Source organism: Miscanthus floridulus, chromosome 17 (assembly GCF_019320115.1).
Source record: "Miscanthus floridulus cultivar M001 chromosome 17, ASM1932011v1, whole genome shotgun sequence".
NCBI classification, from domain to species: domain Eukaryota; kingdom Viridiplantae; phylum Streptophyta; class Magnoliopsida; order Poales; family Poaceae; genus Miscanthus; species Miscanthus floridulus.
In genome coordinates this window covers 100,106,945-100,132,482 of record NC_089596.1, presented here as the reverse complement: position 1 = coordinate 100,132,482, position 25,538 = coordinate 100,106,945, and the positions used below count along the sequence as shown (strand labels likewise).

Sequence of the window (25,538 nt, the reverse complement as noted above, 5' to 3'; positions counted from 1 at the left end):
GGACCTTTTCCCTCTCTTGCCTGTTTGTAACCCCTACTAAAAACTAGTGACGGTAACACGAGCAGCAGCAGACTGGACGTAGGGACATTCCACCCGAACCAGTATAAATCCTTGTATCCTCCGAGCACACCATCTGGGCCAGACGCATAGATACAAATTTAGTAGCCGGTGGTTCAAAACACCGACACCTCCGTGCTCACACCGATCCCGCGCCAACGATCATGTCCGGGCAGCCCACGACCCATCTCGTGCCAGCGACTGTGTGGCCACACGTGACCCATCCCGCACCTCAATCCCATCCCACCTACGCCCTCGTGTCAAGCCTAGCGCACTCCTGCTTGCCACACCTCGCTCCTCCCCCACCGCTCCATGCTCCTCCCCTCGCCATGGTGCCATCCCCCGCTAAGCTGCGCCACCGTCCTCCGCCGTGCTGTCTCGGCCACGCCCCTTCCCTGTCCTAATGTCTCATCTCCACTGCAACATCTGTCCGACTGTTGCAACATATGCAGTATACTCTTGAAACATACCTATATAGTAATTGCAATATCAAGATGAAACGCTTGCAACATGTGTCTGAAATATCTGAAACATTTGAAACATACATTTGCAACATATGTCTGAAACAGCTGAAACATGTGGAACATACACTTGAAACATACGTATGTAGATATTGCAACATATGGAACACCAGATCCTTTTACAACATCCAGATAAAACACGTGAAACATAAAGATAAAACACATGAAACATACATCTGAAATGCGTGAAACATACGGTTGCAAAAGGCTCGTCGACACGGAGCTCGATGCCAGCGCAGAGTTTGATGCCACGGAGTGATGTAGAGGGCAACGCTAGTCTAAGCGCGAGGCACGTGCCTCGGCAATGGTCACAACAGGCAGTTGGCGCATGCGGTCGCATTGGGTGGCGCTAGTCCGGGCGGGAGGCGATATTCTGAGCGCGAGGAGCGGTGGAGGCGGCGTATCCGCGTCGGCAGGGCGGGTGATGGGAGGGAGAACGTGTCGCAGGCGGGGTGCGCGTCGTGAGCGTGAGAGAGCGGCGTGAGCAGGAGCAGCGAGGCGGACTGGGCCATGCGGCGTCCGGATGGCTGGACGCCCGCGCTCGAGCATTATCGATACATCATATGTATGTAGCGAAAACTGGTAACCCACAGTTCCAAAAAGCAGGCACAGACCTTACTCCAGTCTATGGGTTACTCCCATCATTCCTTTTTGTAAAGCATGATTTAACATGGCATGGTCTCCTAAATTACACTTTGATTATTTATTTATTTCATAATATTTATACTTTTAAATTTATGATAGTTGGGTATTACGTTTAATTGCAAATCCAATCGTATCAAATTTGTATTATATCAATTAAAAAATATTAGCTAAATTAATGGTTAATTATTTTAAAATTTTGAATCTTTAATATGCGTGTTGTAAAAGAAAATGGAGGAAGTAAGAAGGTGGCCTCAACAAACTTGCTTGGAGTTTCAAAAAAAAACATACTTGCTTGGGAAGTTGGGATTGGTCAGTTAGTGCCCAACCATCCATTTTTACATATACTTTGACAATGCACCGTTGATCTTGCATCACTGAAGGCAAGAAGAGAGAAATATGATAAGAGTCACTGCTCCAGCATTTACATGTCGATATTTGCCACAGCATTCTGTCGTATCAACAGAAATAATCCGTGGCCTTCGCCTAGTATTTGTGTACGTTGGGACTTGGGAAGGATGCCCAAAATTTCGTGTTAGACACATACCAACCGTTGCCTTTCTAAGAGAAAAACCGGAAGAAGATATCAACCAATGCTCAATGTTCAGCGGAACGACCATTGTATCGCCTTTAGGGTTCTTCCCTTCGTCTCTGCCACCCAAAGGATGACAAAAACCAGGGTAAATGCGCTCGCAACCATGTATGAGAGGAAATTGCTTGCCCAGAAATTAAAAGGAAAAAAAAACTGCATCAGCTTCCATGGTTCAGAATCCTATCCTATTCAGATTTCAGAGCTGAAGCACAAAGGTGTGGTGTGGACCTCCAACACTCCAGGTGAGCATCAAGTTCGTCGTCATATTGTTATCGCGAAGGATATCAACCAGTTGGCCAGTGTCGCGATGCTTCCGCCGTGACTCTTGATGCTAAGGGAGGATCTGAAAAAACACAGAGTTTGAACTATATATACCTTCAGCATAGTTGGCCATGCAACCCGAGCCCGTCGGCCCGACCCAAGGCTTGTTTTTTTGGCCCGGCCTAAGCACGGCCCGACACGGGGGCTACCGGGCCTAGGCTGGCCTGGCCCGGAGTAGCAGGCCATGCATGGGCCTTACCCCAGGCACGTGGGCCGGCACGGCATGGCCTGCTACAGAGCAGCCGGCCCGCTAGCGGCCCGGCCTACCAACCCTGCACGGCCGCGCCCCCAAGCCAGGGCAGGGTGACATTCAGCCCAGTTGGCCAGCTCCCTCTCATGGTCTCGCCTATCGCCTCCCCCCGCCTCACACTCACCCCGAACCCTAAATCCTACCCGCTCCCTCTTGCCTCTCGCCTCTTCCCCGCGCGGCAGCGTCTCCCTCGCGCGCGGCCGTCTCCCTCCCGCGTGTAACACCCTCGGTGTTACATTGTACTGTTTTGTTAAAACACTGCATGAGCATCATACTTGTTTGTACCAGTGTGTAATTTGGAGTATAAATCAATATACGTCACTTGACACATTTATCTAAAACAAGAAACAAATGTTACATTTCATGCCATTTAATCTTGTTTAGTATTCTAAGCAAATTTTTATCGGATAAAAATGTCGTAGAACGTTTATACGAGCTTTAATAAAGTTTGTAGTACGTGCTTCATAGTCGACGATGGTGCGGTTGAGGACGAGGATAGCTATCTAGTACATCCAGTAGGTCGGAATTGGAATTCGATGCGAAACCGTTCGGAGTTACGTCATTCTACGTAAGTAAAAGAATGGGTCGACAAAGCCACTTTTGGTAATTTTTGTAGAGAGATCGGCTTAAGAAGTGGCGTGGTGCTGCGGCTTAGGTCGATAGCTCTACGTACCCACTAGAGTATGGAAGAAGTAGTTTGGCGTTTGGACCATCGGGTAGGATTTCGCACCTGCTTTAAAAACCGTGCACGTCACCTATTTCGAACAGAGCTACGCTGGCCGCGGTCACCATTGCTGCCTCGGCTGCCTGCTACCGCATGCATGCGCACTATGCACGGGTCCTGTCAGCTCTGCCTCGCCGTCGCGTCGTGCGGTACCTTGGTCGTGCTGCGCGTCGTCCATCGCCACCGCGCGGTACTGCTCCCGTTGACCAGCCACAGCTGCACGCATGAGACGGCCGCCTACTCCACCGTCACTTCAGCGTCACGTTGCGTTTTGGCTTTCCTTGTCCGACACCATCCGCGGTGATGCAGGTCCAAGCTTCGTCGGCTTGCGGGCTCGGCCGTGCGGACAACCGCCTGGGCACACCTCGATGTCCCTGTCATTTGTGTGCGCTGGTATTTTTGCATTGACGGTCGTGGCTGTGCCAAGCCAAGCGATGCCAAGACTCCCCTGTCTCCGCTATCGTTTTGGTCGGCGTGACCGTGTCCTTCGGTTTGCCATTGTGGCAGCGCCGTGACCCAATTAATCAAGTTCTCAGCTCCGCTAGATAGCCAGCAGCTCAACCGACCCCACCTCGCCGCTTGTAGTGCCTCACTATGCCTCAATTTTGGAAGTGCAGCTCCGTCGGGTCCATAAGACTGGGGTGGTCTGTGCCGTCGTCCAGCCATGGAACCAAAGCTTGCCATTTCAATTCATTGCACTGCTAGCCTCTCCTCCTGCTGCTTATCGCCCTGCCTACCTCATTCGAAGCTCCACCACCGTATAGCGTCTTCTCCGCGGCTGGCGAACCAAACAATCATGTGAAAGCAGAGCAGCCGGCGGTGCACACTGTTTATCTTAGCTTGTTGATGTCAGTTCTGCGTCATCTCTGCGTCACACCATTTTACGGCCGTTTTCTTGTAGAAAAAACAAATCGGTGAATACACTAGAATACGCCGCGGCCTGCTCTATTTGCTGGGCCAGCTCATGCCGCGGTCTGCGCTCCTGCCTGCGCCGCTTGCGCTCGCCTCACGCCCCCGCCATGGGCCGGCTCGGTCCGTTGCACTTGAGTCCGCGCCACAGCCGCGCTGGGCGTCCACGTCGCGCTTGGGCCAGCCGTGCCCGTGCCCTGCTGCTGGGCCAGCTCGCGCTAGCGCCCGCGCCCCGCCGTGGGCCGGCCTGCTCGCGCCTACCGCTGTAGGGCCAAGCCACGCCACAGCCGCCTAGGCCAGCTCCCCGCGCTAGCACCCGTGCCCGCTGCTGGGCCACACCTGCGTACCCGCGCCCCCGCCCACCTGCTGGGCTGCGCTCGCGTCGCGTCTGCGCCGCCGCTTGCTGGGCCGAGCCGCGTGCGGGTTGGGCCACGCTGGGAATTGAGTTTTTCAAATTCCATTAGAGTGTAAATGCTTATTCAATTTAGTTTTCAATCTAAACTTTGATAAATTATGGTAAATCTTGTAGATGTCCAAAAATAGTGAAACCAAGTTTGTTAGGTTCGCAAAATTGTCATCTACTTGTTAGTGCAATAGATTACAGTTAGCCATGATGATGGTAGGTTCATAAATCCAAACTAGATGGTTTAGTATTATGTAGATTAATATTTGTAGGAATTTTTATGGTAAATTGGTATTGGATATAGTTATGAAAATTTACAGTAGGCTCACTAGATTGTTATGTACTTGCCGTAGATTTTGTAGCCTTAGAATGAGTTGCTAAATAAAGAAGTTATTACCCTTGCTTGATCGTATATATCGTAAATCAGCATTAGGAGTAAGAATATCTGTAGTTGCTATAATAATAATGAATGTCATATTTCAAACTTGTTATCAGATAGCTTAGCACCATGGTCGGTAGCACTAGCTTAGTAGGTAAATCGATGTATTGTTATTTTAAGAGTTGTTGTTGTTATATTCCTAAGCATTGCATCATCATTTCATACATGTAGATCACGAGCTGGTAGACTTTGTGCTCGTCGGTGAGCCAGAGTACGACAAGGTGATCGAGGAGTACGAGGAGGAGATCCTCGTGCAGGAGGGAGCCCAGGAGCCTGTTGGTGCTAACCTTACTGACCCGTCGCCTTCCCAAGGCAAGCCCCGGTGCATAACCCCTATTTTAATGATCACTATATATATATGTGTGTGTGTGTGTTTGTGTGTGTGTATGTGTGCATTTAAGTTACAGACATTTTATGAAAACTATATGCATAAATATATCTATCCATGAGTCCTACTAGTACAGGTCGAGTAGCTGCTATGCTCAGGATATCGGTAGCATGAGTAACCTGCCGTTACTCGCAAATAGGTAATAAAATATGATCACTGAAAGCATCTAGGTCCCTAGTTGGGTTTCGGTGATTAATGACAATACGTGATTACTGTGACTAACATGTTTTTTGCAGAGGCAATTAAGTTAGGTCACGGTAATGAAGATCGATTGGGCAATCAAGGTGGTCATGCCCCTACGATGGAAATCATTTCGGTTTTCAAAGGATGGACGACAAGGTTAAGGATGGACTAGTTCTAAGTGTCGTTTGGAGTTAGAGAGACACTTAGAGTAGTTTAGGACTTTGTTTTTCCTTTGGCCATACTATTAAGGGGGTATGAACAGGTAGCTTGACCTAGGTGAGTCTAGTGAGTTAGGTGTGGTGCACACTTGTTAAAACTAGCACTAGGTAGCTCCAAAATAGCCCTTAGATCCAATGGAGCAAACTTCATTCACATATGATCGAGAGTTAGAAGTGAATGGAGGGTCAAATACTGACTGGACGCTGGTTCCAAGTTGACCGGACGCTGGCGCAGAGTCTGGTCAGTTCATTTGACCAAGGTGAAATCGTCTGGTGCGACCGGACGCTGAGAGCCTACGTCCGGTCGACTCCAGTAAGGTTCCAAAGAGGGAAAATCATGACCAAACGCGTTCGGTCACACTATAATCACTGGAGTTTGGGTGTACTGACCGGAGCGTCCGGTCAACCCGTAGAGGCACATAACGGTTCGTTTTTCAGCCCATGTTATAAATACCACCTTCACTCGTGTGTGGGGGCACTTTTGCTCATTCCAACAGCTGAGAAACACCTTAGAGAGTGCTAAGAAGAGCAAGGTCCTAGTGAGGTGATTGAGATTTGAGAATCCCAAAGAGAGCCCTCATTAGTGAGATCAAGAGTAGCAAAGTGTGCATCCACCCTTCTCATTAGGCTTGTCATGGTCAAGTGAGAGTTTGTGCTTGTTACTCTTGGTGATCGCCATCACCTAGATGGCTTGGTGGTGATTGGGAGCTTGGTGATCATCTGGAGAGCTTGTGGATGACCCAACTCAAGTTATGAGCGGTTGTGGGTGATTCACCGTGACGGAGTGTCGAAGAATCAACCCGTAGAGAGCACTTGATTCTTGCGCGGATCAAGGGGGAGCTACACCCTTGCACTCCAACGAGGAGTAGTGGGGAGTGGCAAACTGGTGACTCTCCGATACCTCGGTAAAATATCGCCGCGTTCCTCCTTCTCTATTTACTTTGAGTATTTACTTTGAGCATTTCAATTCTTGTCTTTACATTCATAGAATTGCCATGCTAGAGTAGGATTGGAACTTAGGTTACAAGTCTTTTGTGTGGTAGAACAATTAGAAACACTTTCTAGGCACAAGGGGTTAATTGGGCTAACCATAGGATTTAATTATTGCAAAGAAATTTAGAATTAGCCCAATTCACCCTCCTCTTAGGCATCTTGATCCTTTCAATTAGTATCAGAGCCTCGTGCTCACATATTTAGGCTTAACCGCCTAGTGAAAAATGTCTCACGGGGATGGACCTCCTTCTATCTTTGAGGGGGACGATTTTCCATATTGGAAAATTTGCATGGAGGCGTATCTAGAAGCTCTAGATGTTGGAATTCTTAGAGCCGCCTCACAAGGTTTCCCAAAACCTCGGGATGCTGCTCACCCACAAGGCGATGAGTTGAACTATGAAAAATAGAATGCAAAGGCTAGAAACACTATATTTAGAGGCCTTTGTACAGATGTGTTCAACCGGGTGAGGAACCACAAAGACGCCCATGCACTATGGTCGGACGTTTGTGCGCTCCATGAGGGAACAAAGAGTGAGCATGAGGAATGCTATCATCTTGTCATAAAAAAGCTTAACTCTTTTGAAATGCTTCCTAAAGAATGTGCTAATGAAATGTATTCACGTTTGAATGTTCTTGTAGAGGAAGTCAATGGGCTTGGACTCACTCAAATGCAACCATCCTATGTTGTAAGAAAGATCTTGAGTGTCCTCCCCATTGACAAATATGGGCATATTGTGACCGTGCTACATCAAGGTGATCTTTCCACTACTACACCAACACAAATCTTGGGAAAGATCAATGCTCATGAGATGTACATGCACATCACACCTCAAGATGGCTTATCCTCTACAAAGAAGAAAGAAAAAGACTTAGCATTCAAGGCTAGCCAAGAGAAGGGCAAAGCAAGACTTGAGTATGAGAGCTCAAGTGATGATGAAGTTGATGATGAAAGTCTTGCTCTCATGGTGAAGAAAACCGCCAAGATGCTAAAGAAGCTCAACAAGAGTGGCATCAAGTTTGATGGCAAGAAGAAGAAGTTCTTCACTAGTTCTAGAAGGAAGCCAATCTCCGAGATGGATTGCTACAATTGTGGAGAACTTAGTCATCTAGCTCACCAATGCACAAAGCCCAAGAAAGACAAGTTCAAGAATAAGAACAAGGGCAAGAAAGATGACTCAAGCAATGAAGATGAAGATGAGAAGAAAAAGAACAAGCTATACAAAAAGAGATGGCAAGAAGGACTTCCACAAGACAAAGAAGAGTGGAAAGGCTTAAATCGTCGGTGATTGGCTCACGGACATTGATTCATCTAGTGAATCATCCGATGATGATAGTGACAACGAGAAGGTGGCCGCCATTGCTATTGACTCATCGTCTTCACCGCCACCACCATTAGCATCCTCTACACACCTATGCCTTATGGCCAAGGGTGAACGCAAGGTATCAAATGATGATGATAGTAGTGGTGATGAACATGCTAGTAATGATGATAGCGATAGTGATGATGATGAATATGAGTCACCTACTTATGATGATCTTGCTAGATTGCTAAAACAATACACTAAGATCATTATAAAGACTAGAGCTAAGAATGAAAAGCTAGAAGCTAAGAATGATTCACTTTTAGCAAAATGTGATATAGCAGAAAAGGCTAGTGTTGAGCTTAGAGAAACAAATGATGCTATGTCATCCAAACTCAAGGAGCTCAAATCTTCTAAGAAAGAGCTTAAAGATAAACATGATAAACTTAAGTGGGTGCACAAAGAGCTCATCGCTAGCCACAACAAGCTAAAAGAAGAATATACAACTCTTAAGATTAATCATGATAATCTTGTCATAGCTCAAGAATTTCTATCCAATGAGCCACATGTTGCTACTAACCATGTTGTTAAGATTGATATAGCTACATCATGTGATGACTTGATCATTGAGAGCATTGAGCAAAGTTCTAGTAGCAAGGGCAAGCAAGTGGTTGAGGCTGATGATTATGATGAGTTTGTCAAGCTCAAGAATGACAATGTAAAGCTCAAGAAAGATCTTGAAGAAATCAAAAGCCACAACACCATTGTGCTAGAAACTCTTGATCATAATGGTGATTTGATTCTTGAGAATGAGAAACTCAAAGAAGAAAACAAGAAGCTCAAGGAAGAGAAGAACCATGATGCTCTCAAGGAAGAAAACAAGAAGCTCAAGTTGGAAAAGAGCATCTTAAGATTGGATTGATCAAGTTCACAAGAGGGAAGCATCTTCAAAGTGAGCTTCTAATGAACACCGTCATGAAGATGGATAGAAGTGGCATTGGGTACATGGCAAACAAAGAGAAGAAAGCTCAAGCTCAACATCAACAAAAGCCAAAGCCAAAGAAGTGTTTTGAGTGTGGACAAGAAGGCCACTTTGCTCATGAGTGCCAAACTCCACCACCACAACCCTTGCCCAAGCATGCTAGACCTTTTGCCTTCAATGTTCACTACATGCTTAGAAAGGATTCTAGTGGGAGAATGAAAGTCATGTTCTTAGGACCTCCTAATAAGAATAGGCCTAAAAAAATTTGGGTTGCAAAGTCACTTGTTGAGAAGGTGAAGGGCCCTCAACAAGTTTGGGTTCCTAAAGCTTGATCTCTTGTGTGTAGGTGAACTACAAGACCGGTGGAAGTCATTGGGTTATTGATAGTGGTTGCACACAACATATGACCGGTGATCCTCGTATGTTCACCTCACTAGATGAAGAAGTAGATGGACAAGAAAGAATCACATTTGGAGATAATTCAAAGGGCAAGGTTAAAGGATTGGGCAAAGTGGCAATATCAAATGATCATTCTATCTCAAATGTGCTATATGTTGCTTTATTGAGCTTCAACTTGCTATCCGTTGGACAATTGTGTGATCGTGGCTTCCAATGCTTGTTTACCAAGAAGGAAGTTGTTGTATCTAAGAAGGATGATGATCAAGTGATATTCAAAGGATTTAGATACAACAACCTATATCTAGTGGACTTCACCTCTGAAGATGCAAACTTAAAGACTTGTCTATTCATCAAAACAACACTTGGATGGCTATGGCATAGAAGACTTGCTCATATTGGGATGAGCTCACTCAAGAAGCTAATGAAGAATGATTTGGTGAGAGGGTTGAAGGATGTGAAGTTTGAGAAGGACAAGCTTTGTAGTGCATGTCAAGCCAGCAAGCAAGTTGCAAATACTCATCCAACCAAAGCTTTCATGTCAACCACAAGAGTGCTAGAACTCCTTCATATGGATTTATTTGGACCAACAACATACAAGAGTTTGGGAGGAAATCTTTATTATCTCATGATTGTTGATCTATTTAAGGTATACATGGGTATTCTTCTTTCATGACAAATCCGAAGTTGCATCTTGCTTCAAGAAGTTTGCCAAGAGAGCACAAAATGAATTTGAAGTGAAGCTGAAAAAGATTAGAAGTGACAATGGGAAAGAATTTGACAACATAAACATAGAAGCCTATTGTGATGAAGTTGGAATCAAACATGAGGTCTCCGCAACATATACTCCTCAACAAAATGGTGTAGTTGAGAGGAAGAACCGGACATTGATCACTCTTACAAGAATAATGCTTGATGAGTACAATACCCCTGAAGCTCTATGGGCGGAAGCAATCAACACCGCATGCTATGCATCCAATCGCCTATTCCTTCAAAAGTTCCTTGGCAAGACACCTTATGAGTTTCTCAATAGGAAGAAGCCAGACGTCTCCTTCTTTAGGGTGTTTGGTTGCAAATGCTACATCTACAAGAAGCAGTAACACCTAGGGAAGTTCCAAAGACGTTGTGATATTGGTTTTCTTGTTGGTTACTCATCAAAGTCCAAAGCATATAGAGTATTTAATCATACCACCGGCTTGGTTGAAGAAACATATGATGTGGAATTTGATGAATCTAACGGCTCCCAAGGAGCACATGAGAATCTTGATGATGTAGGTGATGAACTATTGAGGGAGGCTATGAAGAACATTCCGGTTGGAGACATCAAGCCTAAAGATGATGAAGATGATGTACAAGTGATTGATCCACCTTCATCAAGTGTGCCTCAAGATGGTGATAAAGATGGAAGAATAGAAAATGAAGACACTCATATCTCCCATGAGCAAATGGTGGTACAAGCACAAGATATTGATGCTCCACAACCTCCTCCTCAAGTGGTCAATAGAAGAAATACACCTCTACTACAAGATCATCCACAAGATCTCATCATAGGGAGTCCTTCAAAGGGTGTAATGACTCACTCATAAAAACTTGCTTCATTTATTGCTCATCACTCTTTTGTCTCTTGTTTTGAGCCTACTAAGGTTGAAGAAGCTCTTCAAGATCCGGATTAGATAAATGCCATGCATGAAGAGTTGAACAACTTCACCCAAAATGAAGTGTGGACTCTTGAAGAGCGGCCAAAAGGTGCAAGAGTCATTGGAACAAAGTGGGTGTTCCAGAACAAGCAAGATGATCAAGGCATAGTTGTAAGGAACAAGGCAAGACTAGTAGCAAAGGGGTTCTCTCAAGTTGAAGGTTTGGATTTTGGGGAGACCTTTGCACCGGTTGCAAGACTAGAAGCCATTCGTATCCTCCTTGCATATGCATCTCATCACGATATGAAACTATATCAAATGGATGTGAAAAGTGCATTTTAAATGGCTTTATTAATGAACTAGTCTATGTTGATCAACCTCCTGGCTTTGAAGACCCTAGATATCCTAATCATATTTATAGGTTGTCCAAGGCATTATACGGGCTTAAGCAAGCCCCAAGAGCGTGGTATGAGCGCCTTTGGGACTTCCTCATTAAGAAGGGCTTCACCATTGGGAAGGTCGACACCACACTATTCACCAAGAAGCTTGATGGGCATATCTTCATTTGTCAAGTGTATGTTGATGATATCATCTTTGGACCATCAAATGAAGATTCTTGCAAAGAGTTTGGTGAATTGATGTCGAAGGAGTTCGAGATGTCAATGATTGGAGAGCTTACATTCTTTCTTGGTTTTCAAGTCAAGCAAATGAGAGAAGGAATTTTCATCTCTCAAGAGAAATATACAAATGATCTTCTCAAGAGATTCAATATGGATGAATGTAAGCCAATCAAGACACCAATGCCAACTAATGGACATCTCGACCTAGATGAGGAAGGTAACACGGTTGATCAAACTCTCTACTGTTCTATGATTGGTAGCTTATTATATTTAACCACATCTAGGCCAGATATCATGTTTAGTGTGTGTATGTGTGCTAGATTTCAAGCTAAGCCTAAGGAATCACATTTAATTGCCATAAAAAGAATCCTTAGGTACCTTAAGCACACACCAAGCATTGGCCTTTGGTATCCCAAAGGAGCTAGATTTGAATTAATTGGGTATTCTGATTTGGATTACGCCAGATGCAAAGTTGATAGAAAAAGCACATCCGAAGGGTGCCATTTGCTTGGTAGATCACTTGTGTCTTGGTCCTCCAAGAAACAAAATAGTGTGGCCTTGTCCACCGCCGAAGCGGAATACATTGCCGTGGGTGCTTGTTGTGCATAAATACTTTATATGAAACAAACTTTGCTAGACTATGGTGTAGTTCTAGAAAAGGTACCTCTTTTGTGCGACAATGAAATTGCCGTAAAACTTGCAAATAATCCAGTTCAACACTCTCGCACCAAGCACATAGATATTCGCCATTACTTTCTTAGAGATCATGTTGCAAAGAATGATATATCATTAGAAGGTGTAAGGACCGAGGATCAATTGGCGGATATCTTCACTAAACCGCTAGATGAGGCAACTTTTTTAGATTGCGGAATGAGCTCAATGTGCTTGATTTTAGTAACTTCACTAAAAAATAAGCTTGTGTTGTCCCTTGCATGGCTTTGTAATATACAACATGTTTAATGTTTTGTAATGCATATAGGGTTTGTCTAACATGGTTAAGATAACCGCCGAAAAGCATGTGAAGAAGCTTAACCTTGGATCAAACTTGACAAGCAACTAGATTTACTTACAAGTATTGCATTGCATATGCATGAATGTTGTTTGTCGTTTATCTTAAATTACCCTTTTATTGCCTATTTTCTTAAAAAGATTTATAGCCTAAGGCAAAATATTTTGAAAAATATGAGGATTTGAGAGAGGTCACTCACATCAGTCCCAATTGGTGTTTATTTGGATCTTATTTGAGTTGGGACTTGATTAGGAACAGGCAGCTCGAAGGACTTTGAAGATTCGCTGAAGAAAGAGTGACTGGACGCTGCACCAGACTCTGATGTCCAGCATCCGGTCAGTTCACAGGAGGTGAACTGCTGCTGAGAAGGAGTAACCGGATGCTGAAACAATGTTCTCCTAGTGTCCGGTCAGATGGTGGCTCTGCGTCCGATCGATCGAAGACGAAGACAAAAGCTTGCACTAGACTCTGGCTGCGTCCGGTTGGTGTTTACCGGATGCATCCGGTCGCAATTCCAGGGGTTTTGGACCTTACTAGAATCAACCAAACGCTGGGTGGTAGCATCCGGTCACTGTCTTCGGAGTGTCCGGTCTGTAGAAAACATGCGGGACCCGGTTTCTTTCTCTGTTTCCTTTTCTACTCTGCGAGGGACCCCCATATAATCCGCGCATGTTGACCTAACTTGCATCTCCTCCACGCCGACATCGCCGCCCGCTGCCTCCCACGCTCCTATACCCATGCCCTAGCTGCCGCCGCAGCCACACTCGAGCCGTGCTCCATGCTCCCGAGCTCCACCACGCCTGCACCATTACTCAGTGTCGCCGCCTCTAGTGCTCGCCGCGCCTGCTCTACACCTCCCTGTGCCTCCACTCTGCGCACCGCCGTGCCATGCTCTTCCACTACTCGCACCATGCCAAGCTCTAGCGTCGCCTCACCAGCATCCCTGCCCTAGTGCCGCCAAACCCCTGTCCTAATTCAACACCGCCGGCTGCAATCCCACATCGTCGTGCTCGGTTCTAGTGCCGCCATGCCCCTGCAGTGCCCTAGCGCCCCCATTACTTTCTCATCGGTGACTTCAATCACCATCCAGTGCCGCTGATCCACACCGACCAGTGAACCCTAACCTTAGCCAATTCGGTGGTTCCCCACGTGTTGCTTCTCTTCTCTCCTTGGGTCACCGATTTATCAGGTAGCAAGCCTCCATTTCAATTTTCGTACCTAAATTGCTTGCTTCCTAGGGTTTCGTATCTATTAGATATATTGTACTTATTTGTATATCCTATCTATTCCATCATGCAGCGAGTCGGTGCCACTGAGGTGTCAGTGGTAGTTGTCAGTTAACTCAGGGCCAAGCTCACGAGTACGGAATGAGGCCAAGCCTCGAAAGTGACAGTTGATCTTTATCAGCGGCAGTTGATTCTTCTCAGATCCATCAGATGGCTCGTACGAAGAATGTCGGAGGTGGTCTCGGTGACAAGGATCTAAGGCCCCCACCTCGCTAGCCTATAGATCCAAAAGGCAAGGCGACTAAGAAGATGGCAGTAAGGAAGCACAAGTATCTAGATGTAGAGACAGCGAGAGCCACCGCAGTTGCAGAGGCCGCAGAGCGTGCCGAGAGAGGAGGTGCTCGTAGCAGAGTCCGAATCGCTGATCAGATTTCACTAGACACGAGGGCTACACTTGAGGAAGTTTAGCGCCTTCATGGTGGTCCAGCTAGGACTCTCATGATTGGTGGATGGTGTCATGCTATTGATGAGGGTCAGCCTTAGGGGGAGTCATAGTAGCAGGCACCGCCAGCAGAGCAGACTCAGGAGGCACAGCCAGCATAGCAGACCTAGGAGGGTGAGTAGGCCGAGCAGGCTAAGGAGATAGAGCTGGCACCTCAGCCACAGTTACACCGCTCTAGTCATACCCATGCTCTAGTTACATCCAGGCCAGATACTCAGCGGAGGGGTTCTCGTCCACTGCCTAGACCACAGGGTCTGCCTCCAGTGACCCATCTTGACCTGAGGGCCGCCACAGCCAAGCAGGTGCAGCAGCTGAGGTTCATGGACTTTGAGGTGTGATTTCCACCCAGGAGGGATGAGAGAGCATTAGAGGGCTTCTACACACCACTTTAGGAGGATTTCTATAATGTCTATCTTAACAGTGGTGCAGTATTCAGATCACAGAGGGTGTGCAACATTGAGTTTATAGTTACAGCAGCTGGAGAGCACATTCGCCCATATCTATCCTATTTACCAGGGCTAATAGATCTGATCGGATGGACAAGCCTGTATGTTCCATCTTGGGTTCGACAGTTCTATGCTACTCTCTGGATTGACCCATAGCATAACTTTATTCACTTTGGATTCAGAGGCAGAGATTACCAATTGATGAGCACTAGGGTTAGGGAGATACTTAGGCCTCAGGAGTAGCCTGTCAGATTACATTAGGTTTGCTATGGATAAACAGCGCCTCCTAGACGCCCTCATGGTGGTATGGTGCCCCCTACGGACTTGGTTCGTCACTGCTTCATAGAGCCCTTTGGTGAGGGGTCACGCAGGAACCCCAGTGATCTTACTCCTACTGCTCGTGTGCTTGAGGCTGTCATGAGGAGGATATTGCTTCCTAGGATGGGATATAGAGAGGGCTTGACTCGCATACAGTTGTTGCTTATCAACTCTCTGATGCAGCAGACGGTATTTGACATCTAGGATCTTCTTCTATCAGAGATGGAGGACACTATTGCAGAGGGCTTCAGAGGTCGTAGGCAGCTGCCATACGCCCACTGGATCACTTTTCTTATTCATAGGGCAGTTACTGTGAGGCCACCAGAGATGCTTGCTGAGTATAGTGGTGCTACGATGGAATTCCATGCATACAACATGACTTAGATGATCTGTCATAGTACACCTACAGCACCTAGCCAGCCGCACCATCGTCCCGATGTGCCAGAGTCTATAGCCCAATAGGATGATATTATCAGGGGCATTGCAGCTACAGAGGAGGAGTAGCTTGCTCAGTAGGAGGGGATGGTCGTGATCGACCCTAGTGATAGTTCTGATGATGACTACCAGCCCATTCCTCAGATGCCTCCTTAGCGACATGACCATGAGGCCGGCAGCTCTAGTTTAGTGCCATCTGCTCCACAGACAGACCCCGCTCTCCTTGCTATACTTGAGCGAATGAGGCAGCACCAGGCACGCCAGGCTCAAGAGATAGCTGCTACATTTGCATAGTTCCAGACTCAGTAGGATGAGTTCCAGTGCCAGCAGCAGGCGATCCAGCAGTAGTTGACTATTCAGCAGCAGACATAGGCTCTATAGCAGTAGCAGTAGGCCATGCATCAGTAGCAGATCCTCATGTAGCAGCAGCTTCTTGGATTTATGCAGCATGTTGTGACTGCTATTGGGGCTCCACCGCCACAGCCTTTGCCCTAGCTTGGTTAGACCGTCACTACTTCTATGACTCTAGCATTACAGCCTAGTGGGCTTTAGAGTTAGGGACAGCCACCAGCACAGTTTGCTTCTCCTACAGAGCAGGTGTCCCAGTGGTTTGCTATGTTAGTGCCAGCCCCGTAGTTCACACCATTTCATACGGGCTTCACACCGGCTGAGCCATCCTCGCTGCTAGTGCCAGAGACCACAGTGTCTAGGAGCCTTAGTGCTTCCTTCAATGAGTTGATAGGGCACCCTACACCGCCAGACCTCCATGTCCCTATACCTACCACCATTGCTCAAGTGACAGGCATGACAGAGATGCTCCCTTCCTCAGTGGCATCATCAGAGCCAGCTGTTTCAGTCATACCAGCACAGCCTACAACAGCTCCAGTCCCTAATCTAACCTAGACCGCTTCAGCATCGCTTCCAGCTTCAGAGGGTTAGATAGCTCAGAGCTCCAGATCAGATGATGATGGCACCCAGTTCTAGCTCACTCCTCGTACCTCAGCGCTCGGCTCGTCCACTGCAGCCCCGCCGACCGACCCTTAGGTTTTGGTGTTTGACGCCAAAGGGGGAGAGGGTTCGAGTATGTTAGCCTTAGGGAGAGCAACATATCTAGGGAGAGCTTAGTTATTATATTAGCTTATCTATTATATTTGGAGTTTTTATGTGTGATACACTATTATGCATTCGTCGTGTGTTTACTTGTTATGCATTAAACTATATTTATGTGATAGTGATATCTACATAATTGTGATATATGACATGTGTGCTCTCTACTTTGAATTATTTATATGTCATATCACTTGTGCTGTGCTCATTTTCTTTTGCTTCCGCATTTTACTCCGATGCAAATGAGCTTTATTATTTGTACTCATGCTTATTTCATATCTTTTGGAGTACATTATGTTGGCTTGGATCATATAAGCTTGACTAACTCTTTTGTTCTTATTGCTAAAAGCTTATATGAACCAAGCATGTTAAAAACCTCATCTCTTTCACATACTCGAGGTAGTATTGTCATCAATCACAAAAAATGGAGAGATTGAAAGCATCTAGGCCCCTAGTTGGGTTTTGGTGATTAATGACAATACGTGATTACTGTGACTGACATGTGTTTTGCAGAGGCAATTAAGTTAGGTCACGGTAATGGAGATCGATTGGGCAATCAAGGTGTCATGCCCCTACGATGGAAATCATTTCGGTTTTCAAAGGATGGACTAGTTCTAAGTGTCATTTGGAGTTGGAGAGACACTTAGAGTAGTTTAGAACTTTGTTTTTCCTTTGGTCATACTATTAAGGGGGGATGAACGGGTAGCTTGACCTAGGTGAGTCTAGTGAGTTAGGTGTGGTGCACACTTGTTAAAACTAGCACTAGGTAGCTCCAAAACAGCCCTAAGATCCAATGGAGCAAACTTCATTCACATATGATCAAGAGTTGGAAGTGAATGGAGGGTCAAATAATGACTAGACGCTGGTTCCGGGTTGACCGGACGCTGGCGCAGAGTCCGATCAGTTCATTTGACCAAGGTGAAATCATTTGGTGCGACCGGACACTGAGAGGTGAAGTGACCGGACACTGAGAGCCTACGTCCGGTCGACTCCAGTAAGGTTCCAGAGAGGGAAAATCATGACCGAACGTGTCCGGTCACAATGTAATCACTAGAGTTCGGGGTGTACTGACGGGAGCGTCCGGTCAACCCGTAGAGGCACATAACGGTTCATTTTTCAGCCCATGTTATAAATACCACCTCCACTCGTGTGTAGGGGCACTTTTGCTCATTCCAATAGCTGAGAAACACCTTAGAGAGTGCCAAGAAGAGCAAGGTCCTAGTGAGGTGATTGAGATTTGAGAATCCCAAAGAGAGCCCTCATTAGTGAGATCAAGAGTAGCAAAGTGTGCATCCACCCTTCTCATTAGGCTTGTCGTGGTCAAGTGAGAGTTCGTGCTTGTTACTCTTGGTGATCGTCATCACATAGATGGCTTGGTGGTGATTGGGAGCTTGGTGATCATTCGGAGAGCTTGTGGATGACCCAACTCAAGTTATGAGTGGTTATGGGTGATTCATCGTGACGGAGTGTCGAAGAATCAACCTGTAGAGAGCACTTGATTCTTGCATGGATCAAGGGGGAGCTACACCCTTGCGTGGGTGCTCCAATGAGGACTAGTGGGGAGTGGCGACTCTCCGATACCTCGGCAAAACATCGCCGCGTTCCTCCTTCTTTATTTACTTTGAGCATTTACTTTGAGTATTTACTTTGAGCATTTCAATTCTTGTCTTTACATTCATAGAATTGCCATGCTAGAGTAGGATTGGAACTTAGGTTACAAGTCTTTTGTGTGGTAGAACAATTAGAAACGCTTTCTAGGCATATGGGGTTAATTGGGCTAACCATAGGATTTAATTATTGCAAAGAAATTTAGAGTTAGCCCAATTCACCCCCCTCTTAGGCATCTTGATCCTTTCAATCACTCATGATAAAATGGTGGGAAGGAAAATGGTTACCGTGTAGGGATATGGTTTGGGTACTGGTGGGTGTAAGGGGTTGTGCCCTGCGGCCAACAGGGCATGACTTGGTTACACTTTTTCCCTATCCATGTTGATTAAGGACCGGTCATTGCATATGACTCTAGGCAAGTCACAGATTTATTGTCCTGAGTGCATACTTGGGTATGGGCACAGGGAAGACTTGTTGCTCTATTGTCATGATCTGGCTCTTTCTGAACCGACTGATTGGAGGCGGAGATGGTGGAGGTCCTTGCACCACACTGAGTCCGGGACTCAGGAAGTGGGGGCTTGGAGTCCAAGTTTGGACAGGGACCTAGACACCCAAGACAAAAGAGTGATGGGTTAGTCCTGCTTGTGCCTAGGGTACAAGAGGGGCGTGTGTTTTCGGGTCACCCAGCTGGGCACATTGATTCATGAATCGTCGGAAAATCCGGTACGGCTTGTCTACGGTTTAGCACCATAGTAAGAACTAAAAGTTGAAAGGAGAAGAAATGGAACTGATTGCTCAACTCTTGCTTGAAAGTAGAACATGTGCTTATATAGACTGGATAGATGATAAATTAATACGGCTAATAATAAGACATGAATAAGGACTCACTATTAGTGTTGCTTTCTGCTAAAGAAAACCAGCAAACCATAAAGCCTATCATATTCCTTGGAGTCAGAAAATTATTCCCACTAGTCGGATAAGTCTTGTGAGTACATTGTGTACTCAGGGTTTATTTACCCCTGTTGCAGGTGATGCATAAGAAGTACCTTGTGTGGAGGATTCTTCTATTGGGCTTAGACGGATCCTCGTCCCTATCGCTAGATGTATATTTTTAAATTACGATGTTTATCATTCCGCACTCTGGTATTTGGTATTGTAATAATGTACTTTTTAAGAAACTCTGATGTATGAAATGGACTTGTATTGTAACTCGTTCCCATTATTAGATCCTTGGGAAAAATGTGGATCTTTCGGGTTCACCCTTGGGGTGTGCCCGACAGATACCGCCCGGTGTAGCTGGCTTTTGGGGTGCTTAGTGTCTGGTGGAAGACAAGCGCCTCCGTAAGTGTGCTATTTCGGGCGGTTCTGCCATAGTTGGTATCAGAGCCAATAATGGTTACGAGTTCACCACCCTTTTTCAAAACTTAAAAATTTGATCAACAAAAGTTTTGCGAAAAGTAGGATGCGATTATGGCCGTGTTCGCTAGTCTAAATTGGTGGCTGGTTCGGCTAAAGCTGAATAGGCCGTCCGGCCCAGCCGTTCAGCTACGCAAGCCAGCCATGCCGCTGACCTAGAAAAACTAGCTCACACCCTCCTCATGCTCCCCCTCTCGTGTTCGCTCCCACGCTCCCGCCACCGAGTTATGGTTGCGCCGCTCCCACGCTCACACCGTCGACGCGTCAAGTTTGTCGCCCGCCCAGCCACTCCTGCTTCGCCGCCTAGTCGTCCGCTGTCCTTCTCCCTTCCCCCTCCCCCCTCCCCCCGTGCTAGAGACGGAAGCCGCCATCCACCTAGCCCGTGTCGCCGTATTCAATGTTCTGCCATCCTCGCCGTGTTTCTAGACAGATCCACCCCCTTCGTCGGCTACGGCCTCACCTCCAACGACTCCGGTATGTACCAGACTTACTTCAATGTTCTGCCGATTCATAAGTTTGGTGTCCTTTCTAGATCTGACTTGTAGTTGGTGCATACACATTAAATCCATCGTTTCCTATCCCATTTTGGCTACAAACTAGTAGATCCGCTTCGTTAGGGTTCAAGTTCCTGCTCACAAGTGTGGGTGCCTATGTACAGCCATATTGTTAAGGTCACATAGTACTTGCACATCCGCAACATTGAGGGTTAGTATAAATGCCATAAGTTTTTACTGTTTTTCTTTAGACTTTTCGCCCCAAGTTTCTCAAGTAGTACAATAATGGCTGCGTTGTATGCCTGTAAATGTGCCAGTTTAGTTCATGGCTTATGAATAATGCATCGATGAATGAATCGCAATGGTCTTCCTCGGTTTGCTTCAAATTTTTTATTGTTCCTCATATTACTACATGTTAGGGTGATGCGACGATGCTTTGTGATGCCACTCCAATTGCTTCATTGCGTTGATGAAATGCATTTTAATTTCAGTAATTAGGCTACTTCTTTTATTACTCCTATACTCTGTTATAAGTCCAGTTCTCACACAGTTAGTACTCCGAATGTAGACAATTAGACGGGAATGCTGTGGTCAACATAAAGCTCTGACAGATTAACATGTTCACCATGTAGGTGTGCACTTCCCAAGTCTATATACTGGCACCATCGTCAACAGCCTCCTGCTCCCTGCCGGAATCCCCCGGTACAACTTGCGTTCCAAGCGCGTGAAGCGAGAAATCAAGGCAAGTCCACATTTCTGTCCATTGCTTCATGTTTGAGTTATTTCGTTCTTTCCTTTAGTTTTTTCGGTACCGTTACTATGCCCAGCCACAAATGACAATAGCCCTTCCACGTTCCAATAGATGCCTCCAAAGCGTGCAAGTTGGATGGAGGACGAAACCAAGCTGTTGCTGGACCTTTGTCTTCAAGAGAAGGAAAAGTGTAACTTCACTCAACAGGGCCTCACCATGGCTGGCTGGTCCAACATTTACACTTACTTCCCCTGTTTTGATAAGAAACAGTGCAACAACAAGCTAGGATACCTCAAAAAAGCATACCTAACATGGAAAGATGGGCTTACAGCCACTAGGCTTGGGAGGAACCCCCATACGGGCGCCATTGCTACTAATAGTGAGTACTGGGAAACTCAAGAAGTTCCGCAGCCCATGAACTCGGTATGTCATATTGTTACAAGTTCTGATTAGATAGGATATACTGTATGACATATGTCATCCCTTTTTTTGTAGGATGACAGTCAGCCTGAGGTACTACGTGGTAGGCAACCACAGTTCCTTGACCAATTGGAGGCACTGTTCAGGGACTGCAACCAGAACATTGGCTGCTTCGTGTCGGCTGGTGGCATTCGGGACTCAATGCCTCCTGCTGTTCTGCGGAGGCTAGACTTAGGCGGCCCATCTAGCAACCATTCTAGTTCTAAGAGGGACACCATGTACCATGTTGTCAATAGCCTAGAAAAGAAGAAGAATTGCAATGTGGGGGAGTACATTGCCCGGTTATCTGAGAGCATTGCTGCAAGGAGCGCATCAAGGGATAGGGAGCGGACCCGTGAATAGGTGGAGGTAGACGAAGCTATGCAACTTTTATGAGAAGATGGTGTGCCAGCCACTTCAGACATGTTCTTCTTGGCAACAGATTTGTTCAATAACTCAGTGCCCCGGCGGGTGTTCAAGAACCTGCTGACAACCGAATAACGGATGGCTTGGCTGACATATCAAATGAACAAGCACCAGAAGTAGTTCAGCAGCTAGGATGTTGAGTTTGGCGTCAACCAACAGTGGCATTTCAGTGTCGACATTTATCCTTTAGATTCGTTGTTGTCCTACTTGTCTTGAGGTTTCTGTATTGTAACGGGGCATGTGGCCAAAAACCATGTTTCGTATTCTTTTTCCCAAACTCGTTTTAAGGTGTTTTATGTGATGTATTTATTTGAGTTGCCAGAGATTATTTGGTTCTTGAAGCTAACACATATTTCACTGTTGCCATATGCTTTAATTGTTCTGTATTTATAGAAATCATAACTGTTTACTTGTGTTGCAGGAATGTCAGGGACTGCTTGTAGAGAAACTCACTGATCGGCGAGCTTGAAGGTGTGTATCCTTAGAGTTCAGTAGGTTATGACTGCTTAGCATTTCAGTTTCTGTGAACTAACCTTGAAGTGCCTTTGTACAATTTCACATATGCAGGTTTTCTTGGTGATCAAAAAAGCGTTAAGCGGTGCAGCGCATTGACAAAGAGCCAAACGTTGTTCAACTAAAATCAAGTAGGCAGTTCTCCCATTTGTGAACATTTCCTTGTTTGCTGCATACGAGCTACAATGTTCGCTTTCACATTCTTCCCCAACTGCTGGTATTGGAAAGAAATACTCAAACATATCTCATATCATGAAAATTCTGATACTGTCATGCCTCTTTGCTACTGAAGTGATAGATCTCATAACCCATTGTATTTCCTAAAGTGGCATCCAGTGGTACTGGTTTTATATCAAGTATCACCTTGTCTTGCTTACTAGCTTTGCTACTGAGCTTTATGCATAAGTGTTAAGCTACAGGCCAGTAAGCATTCCTACAGAAGGAAAAATGCACGATGCTCAACAGTTTTACCCTTCCGCTAGCACAAATAGTGTTAGTCTAGGTTAGTAAATATGTAGACTGAAAACTACCTATCTAATATTATATGTTATTTGTGCACATATTTCATTCTGTTATTTCACTCTAGGTGTTCTCAACTTGCAGCCAATTGGAACATGGACAACAGCGACGAGGAAAGTCAGAATTCAAGTGAAAACAGCTTCAACAAGATGGTGAAAGCAGCTATGGCTGCTGGTCTAGTAGTTGTGCACATGCTGCATGTACCACCACAAGGTAACCATGTTATCCAAGTGCCTGAGTTTACTGGAAGACAGTGGGTAGACAAGTTGTTGTCAGATGCTAGCCGTTGCTTTGAGAACTGCCGAATGTGGCCTAAAAGTTTGGTTAGGTTGCATAGCATACTTACTAATAGCTATGGGCTAATAGGGAGTAGGGAGCTTGAATCAATAGAAGCTTTAGCCATGTTCTTATGGGCATGTAGTACAAATCAATGCCAGAGACAAATGCATGAGAGATTTGGGAGGGGTTGGGGACATGTAGCAAGATATTTTCCCATGTTCTGGCAGCCGTGGCTAGGTTCACAGATGATGTGATTAGGCCTAAGGACACTAGTTATTCAGGAGTGTCACCTGCTTTGGTGGAGTACACACCGTTTTTTGATGGCTGCATAGGCGCCATGGATGGCACGCACATAGAAGTCATAGTAGATAAAGGAGTCCGTGATAACCACATTAATAGGAAAGGAAAGCCAACCCAAAATGTGGTTGCGGTCTGTGACATCGACATGAGGTTCACGTATGTCGGGGCGGGGACAGAGGGTTCCGCTCATGATATGCGGGTGAAAAGAAAGGCAGAAGCCGATCCGTCTTTCCCACATCCTCCGTCAGGTTAGTTAGAGCTTAGTCTGTTTGGTTTTGTCATGCTTGAGCTATTTGGATGCAAACTGATGCTGTTCTATGAATTTATGCAGGCCAGTATTACTTGGTGGACTCCGGTTACGCACTTCGACCCAGGTATCTGATGTCATATCCAAATAAGAGGTATTGGGTGAAGGAGTTTGAGACTAAGGGGCCTGTAGATGCATAGGAGTTGTTCAACCGCCACCATTCGAAGCTACGTAATGTCATAGAAAGAACATTTGGGGCAGTAAAAGCGAAGTGGCAGATGTTGAAAGGCATACCCCACTATCCAGGGATCAAGCAAACCCAGATAATCATTGCTCTTTGTGGACTGCACAACTGCGTGCATGAGATGGAGGGTCAGCAGCAACTACGACAGTTTAGGCAGCCGATAGACCTTGGCCCCTTGACTCAAGTGGCAGTTATGGCGTTGGGAGATCCTAATGACATGGAACATGTCCACGAGTGGATAACATATGGACTTGGACTCATTGGGAAGACAAGGTTAGTGAAACAATTTCAGTTTGTGGAATGTTATCTGTTAAGTCATGTATTTGTCATCCTGGCTGCCTAGTTTGGCTCTAATGAAGCTATGTTCACATGTAGGTGAAGTAGTTGTGTACAAGGTGCAGCAGGTCTAGTAGTATAAATTTGTTTGAGGTATTACTAATAAAATCTTTGTCCAATATCTATGCTTTCTTAGTGTTTTTTGTAATATGACAAGTGGATACACAAGGTGATGCACATTGACACACTTAAAATCAACTACAGTTTGTTTTAGCAGTAATGCCGACACATAAGATGGGTTAGTATCTGTACAAGGCTATATTTTGTAGGTTGAGTGTCACATGCACATATTGTTCACAGAGTTGTTGCATTATCAAAGAGAGTTCAAATGGTTTGTTTCTTATCTTGTTAGTTATGTTAGGGATAGATGGAGATGGCTGAGGCAAGTCAGTTTAGAAGGGTTTATTTCAGGGTGTTGTACTCTTGGGCCTTGGGAAAGATTCTAAAAGCTTGGGCTATAGGAAATTGTCAGTTTTTTTGTGGTTACTTACTCATAATAGCCTAATAGATAAGTGACCGCCGATCAGCTTGCACTATGATTCATCTGCACCCTGCCTACTTTGCTCTTTGTGATAAGGCTGAGATGATCAACCACCTGCTCACCTTGTGTATTTTTGCATGAGAATACCGGTCTAGCAGTAACAACATGAACTTGTTGTTACCCTGGTGTGTAGTAATTTACCAGCAGGATCACTACACTGACTAGACTGTTTTGTTTCTTTATTAAGTACTGCAGAGTAGCAATATGTTGGTTTGAGTTCGCTTTAACCATTTCAAAACCCTTAGAATTGGTACCTTGAACTCTAGATGCAAGCGGTGTACTGATTTGTACTTATGTTCCTCATTTCCTTCGCTTCATGTTATTCTAGAGGAAAGCTAGTGGTTTCGTTCATTGCTGCATCGATGGACCAAGGGAAAGCTCGGTCAGCGCTGGAACGACAAGGCATCGCCTTCCTTTCAGGCTTATAAGCTAGACTAGTCACTTGTGCTCATGTATGTCATGGATTTGTGTGAAATTATGGCCAGCAGCAGCTTGATCAATGTTTAGGAATTTTTTTTGTTTAACCATGTATCTGAATCTGTTGTTGTACATGGCTGTTTAATTGTTATGTAGCACAATCAGCCTTCAGGTAGAGCTGTTTGAATTTCAAATCAAAATGCATTTAATGCTGTTGTGGGGCCATTTTTTTTAATTCACTTCCTTGCTGATTCAGTCGGCTGAACGTGCAACTGTTGGCTGGTGAAGGAACTGTGCCTTCCGTTCAACTCCAGCAGGTTTTAGCCAAGCTCTTGACCAGCCGAACGAGGTCTATATTAGGTAAATAAG

General features: G+C 45.6%; 1 protein-coding gene across 1 annotated transcript; it reads left to right on the top strand.

Moving 5' to 3' along the window:
* Window positions 1-1,918: 1,918 nt before the first annotated feature.
* LOC136516081 (uncharacterized) lies at window positions 1,919-23,831 on the top strand. The gene is made up of 9 exons (XM_066509483.1): window positions 1,919-2,054; window positions 5,030-5,137; window positions 20,770-20,879; window positions 21,000-21,311; window positions 21,384-21,702; window positions 22,195-22,198; window positions 22,873-23,018; window positions 23,417-23,632; window positions 23,716-23,831. The coding sequence occupies exons 1-9, from the start codon at window positions 1,919-1,921 to the stop codon at window positions 23,829-23,831; spliced, it is 1,467 nt and encodes a 488-aa protein (XP_066365580.1).
* The last annotated feature ends 1,707 nt before the right edge of the window (window positions 23,832-25,538 follow it).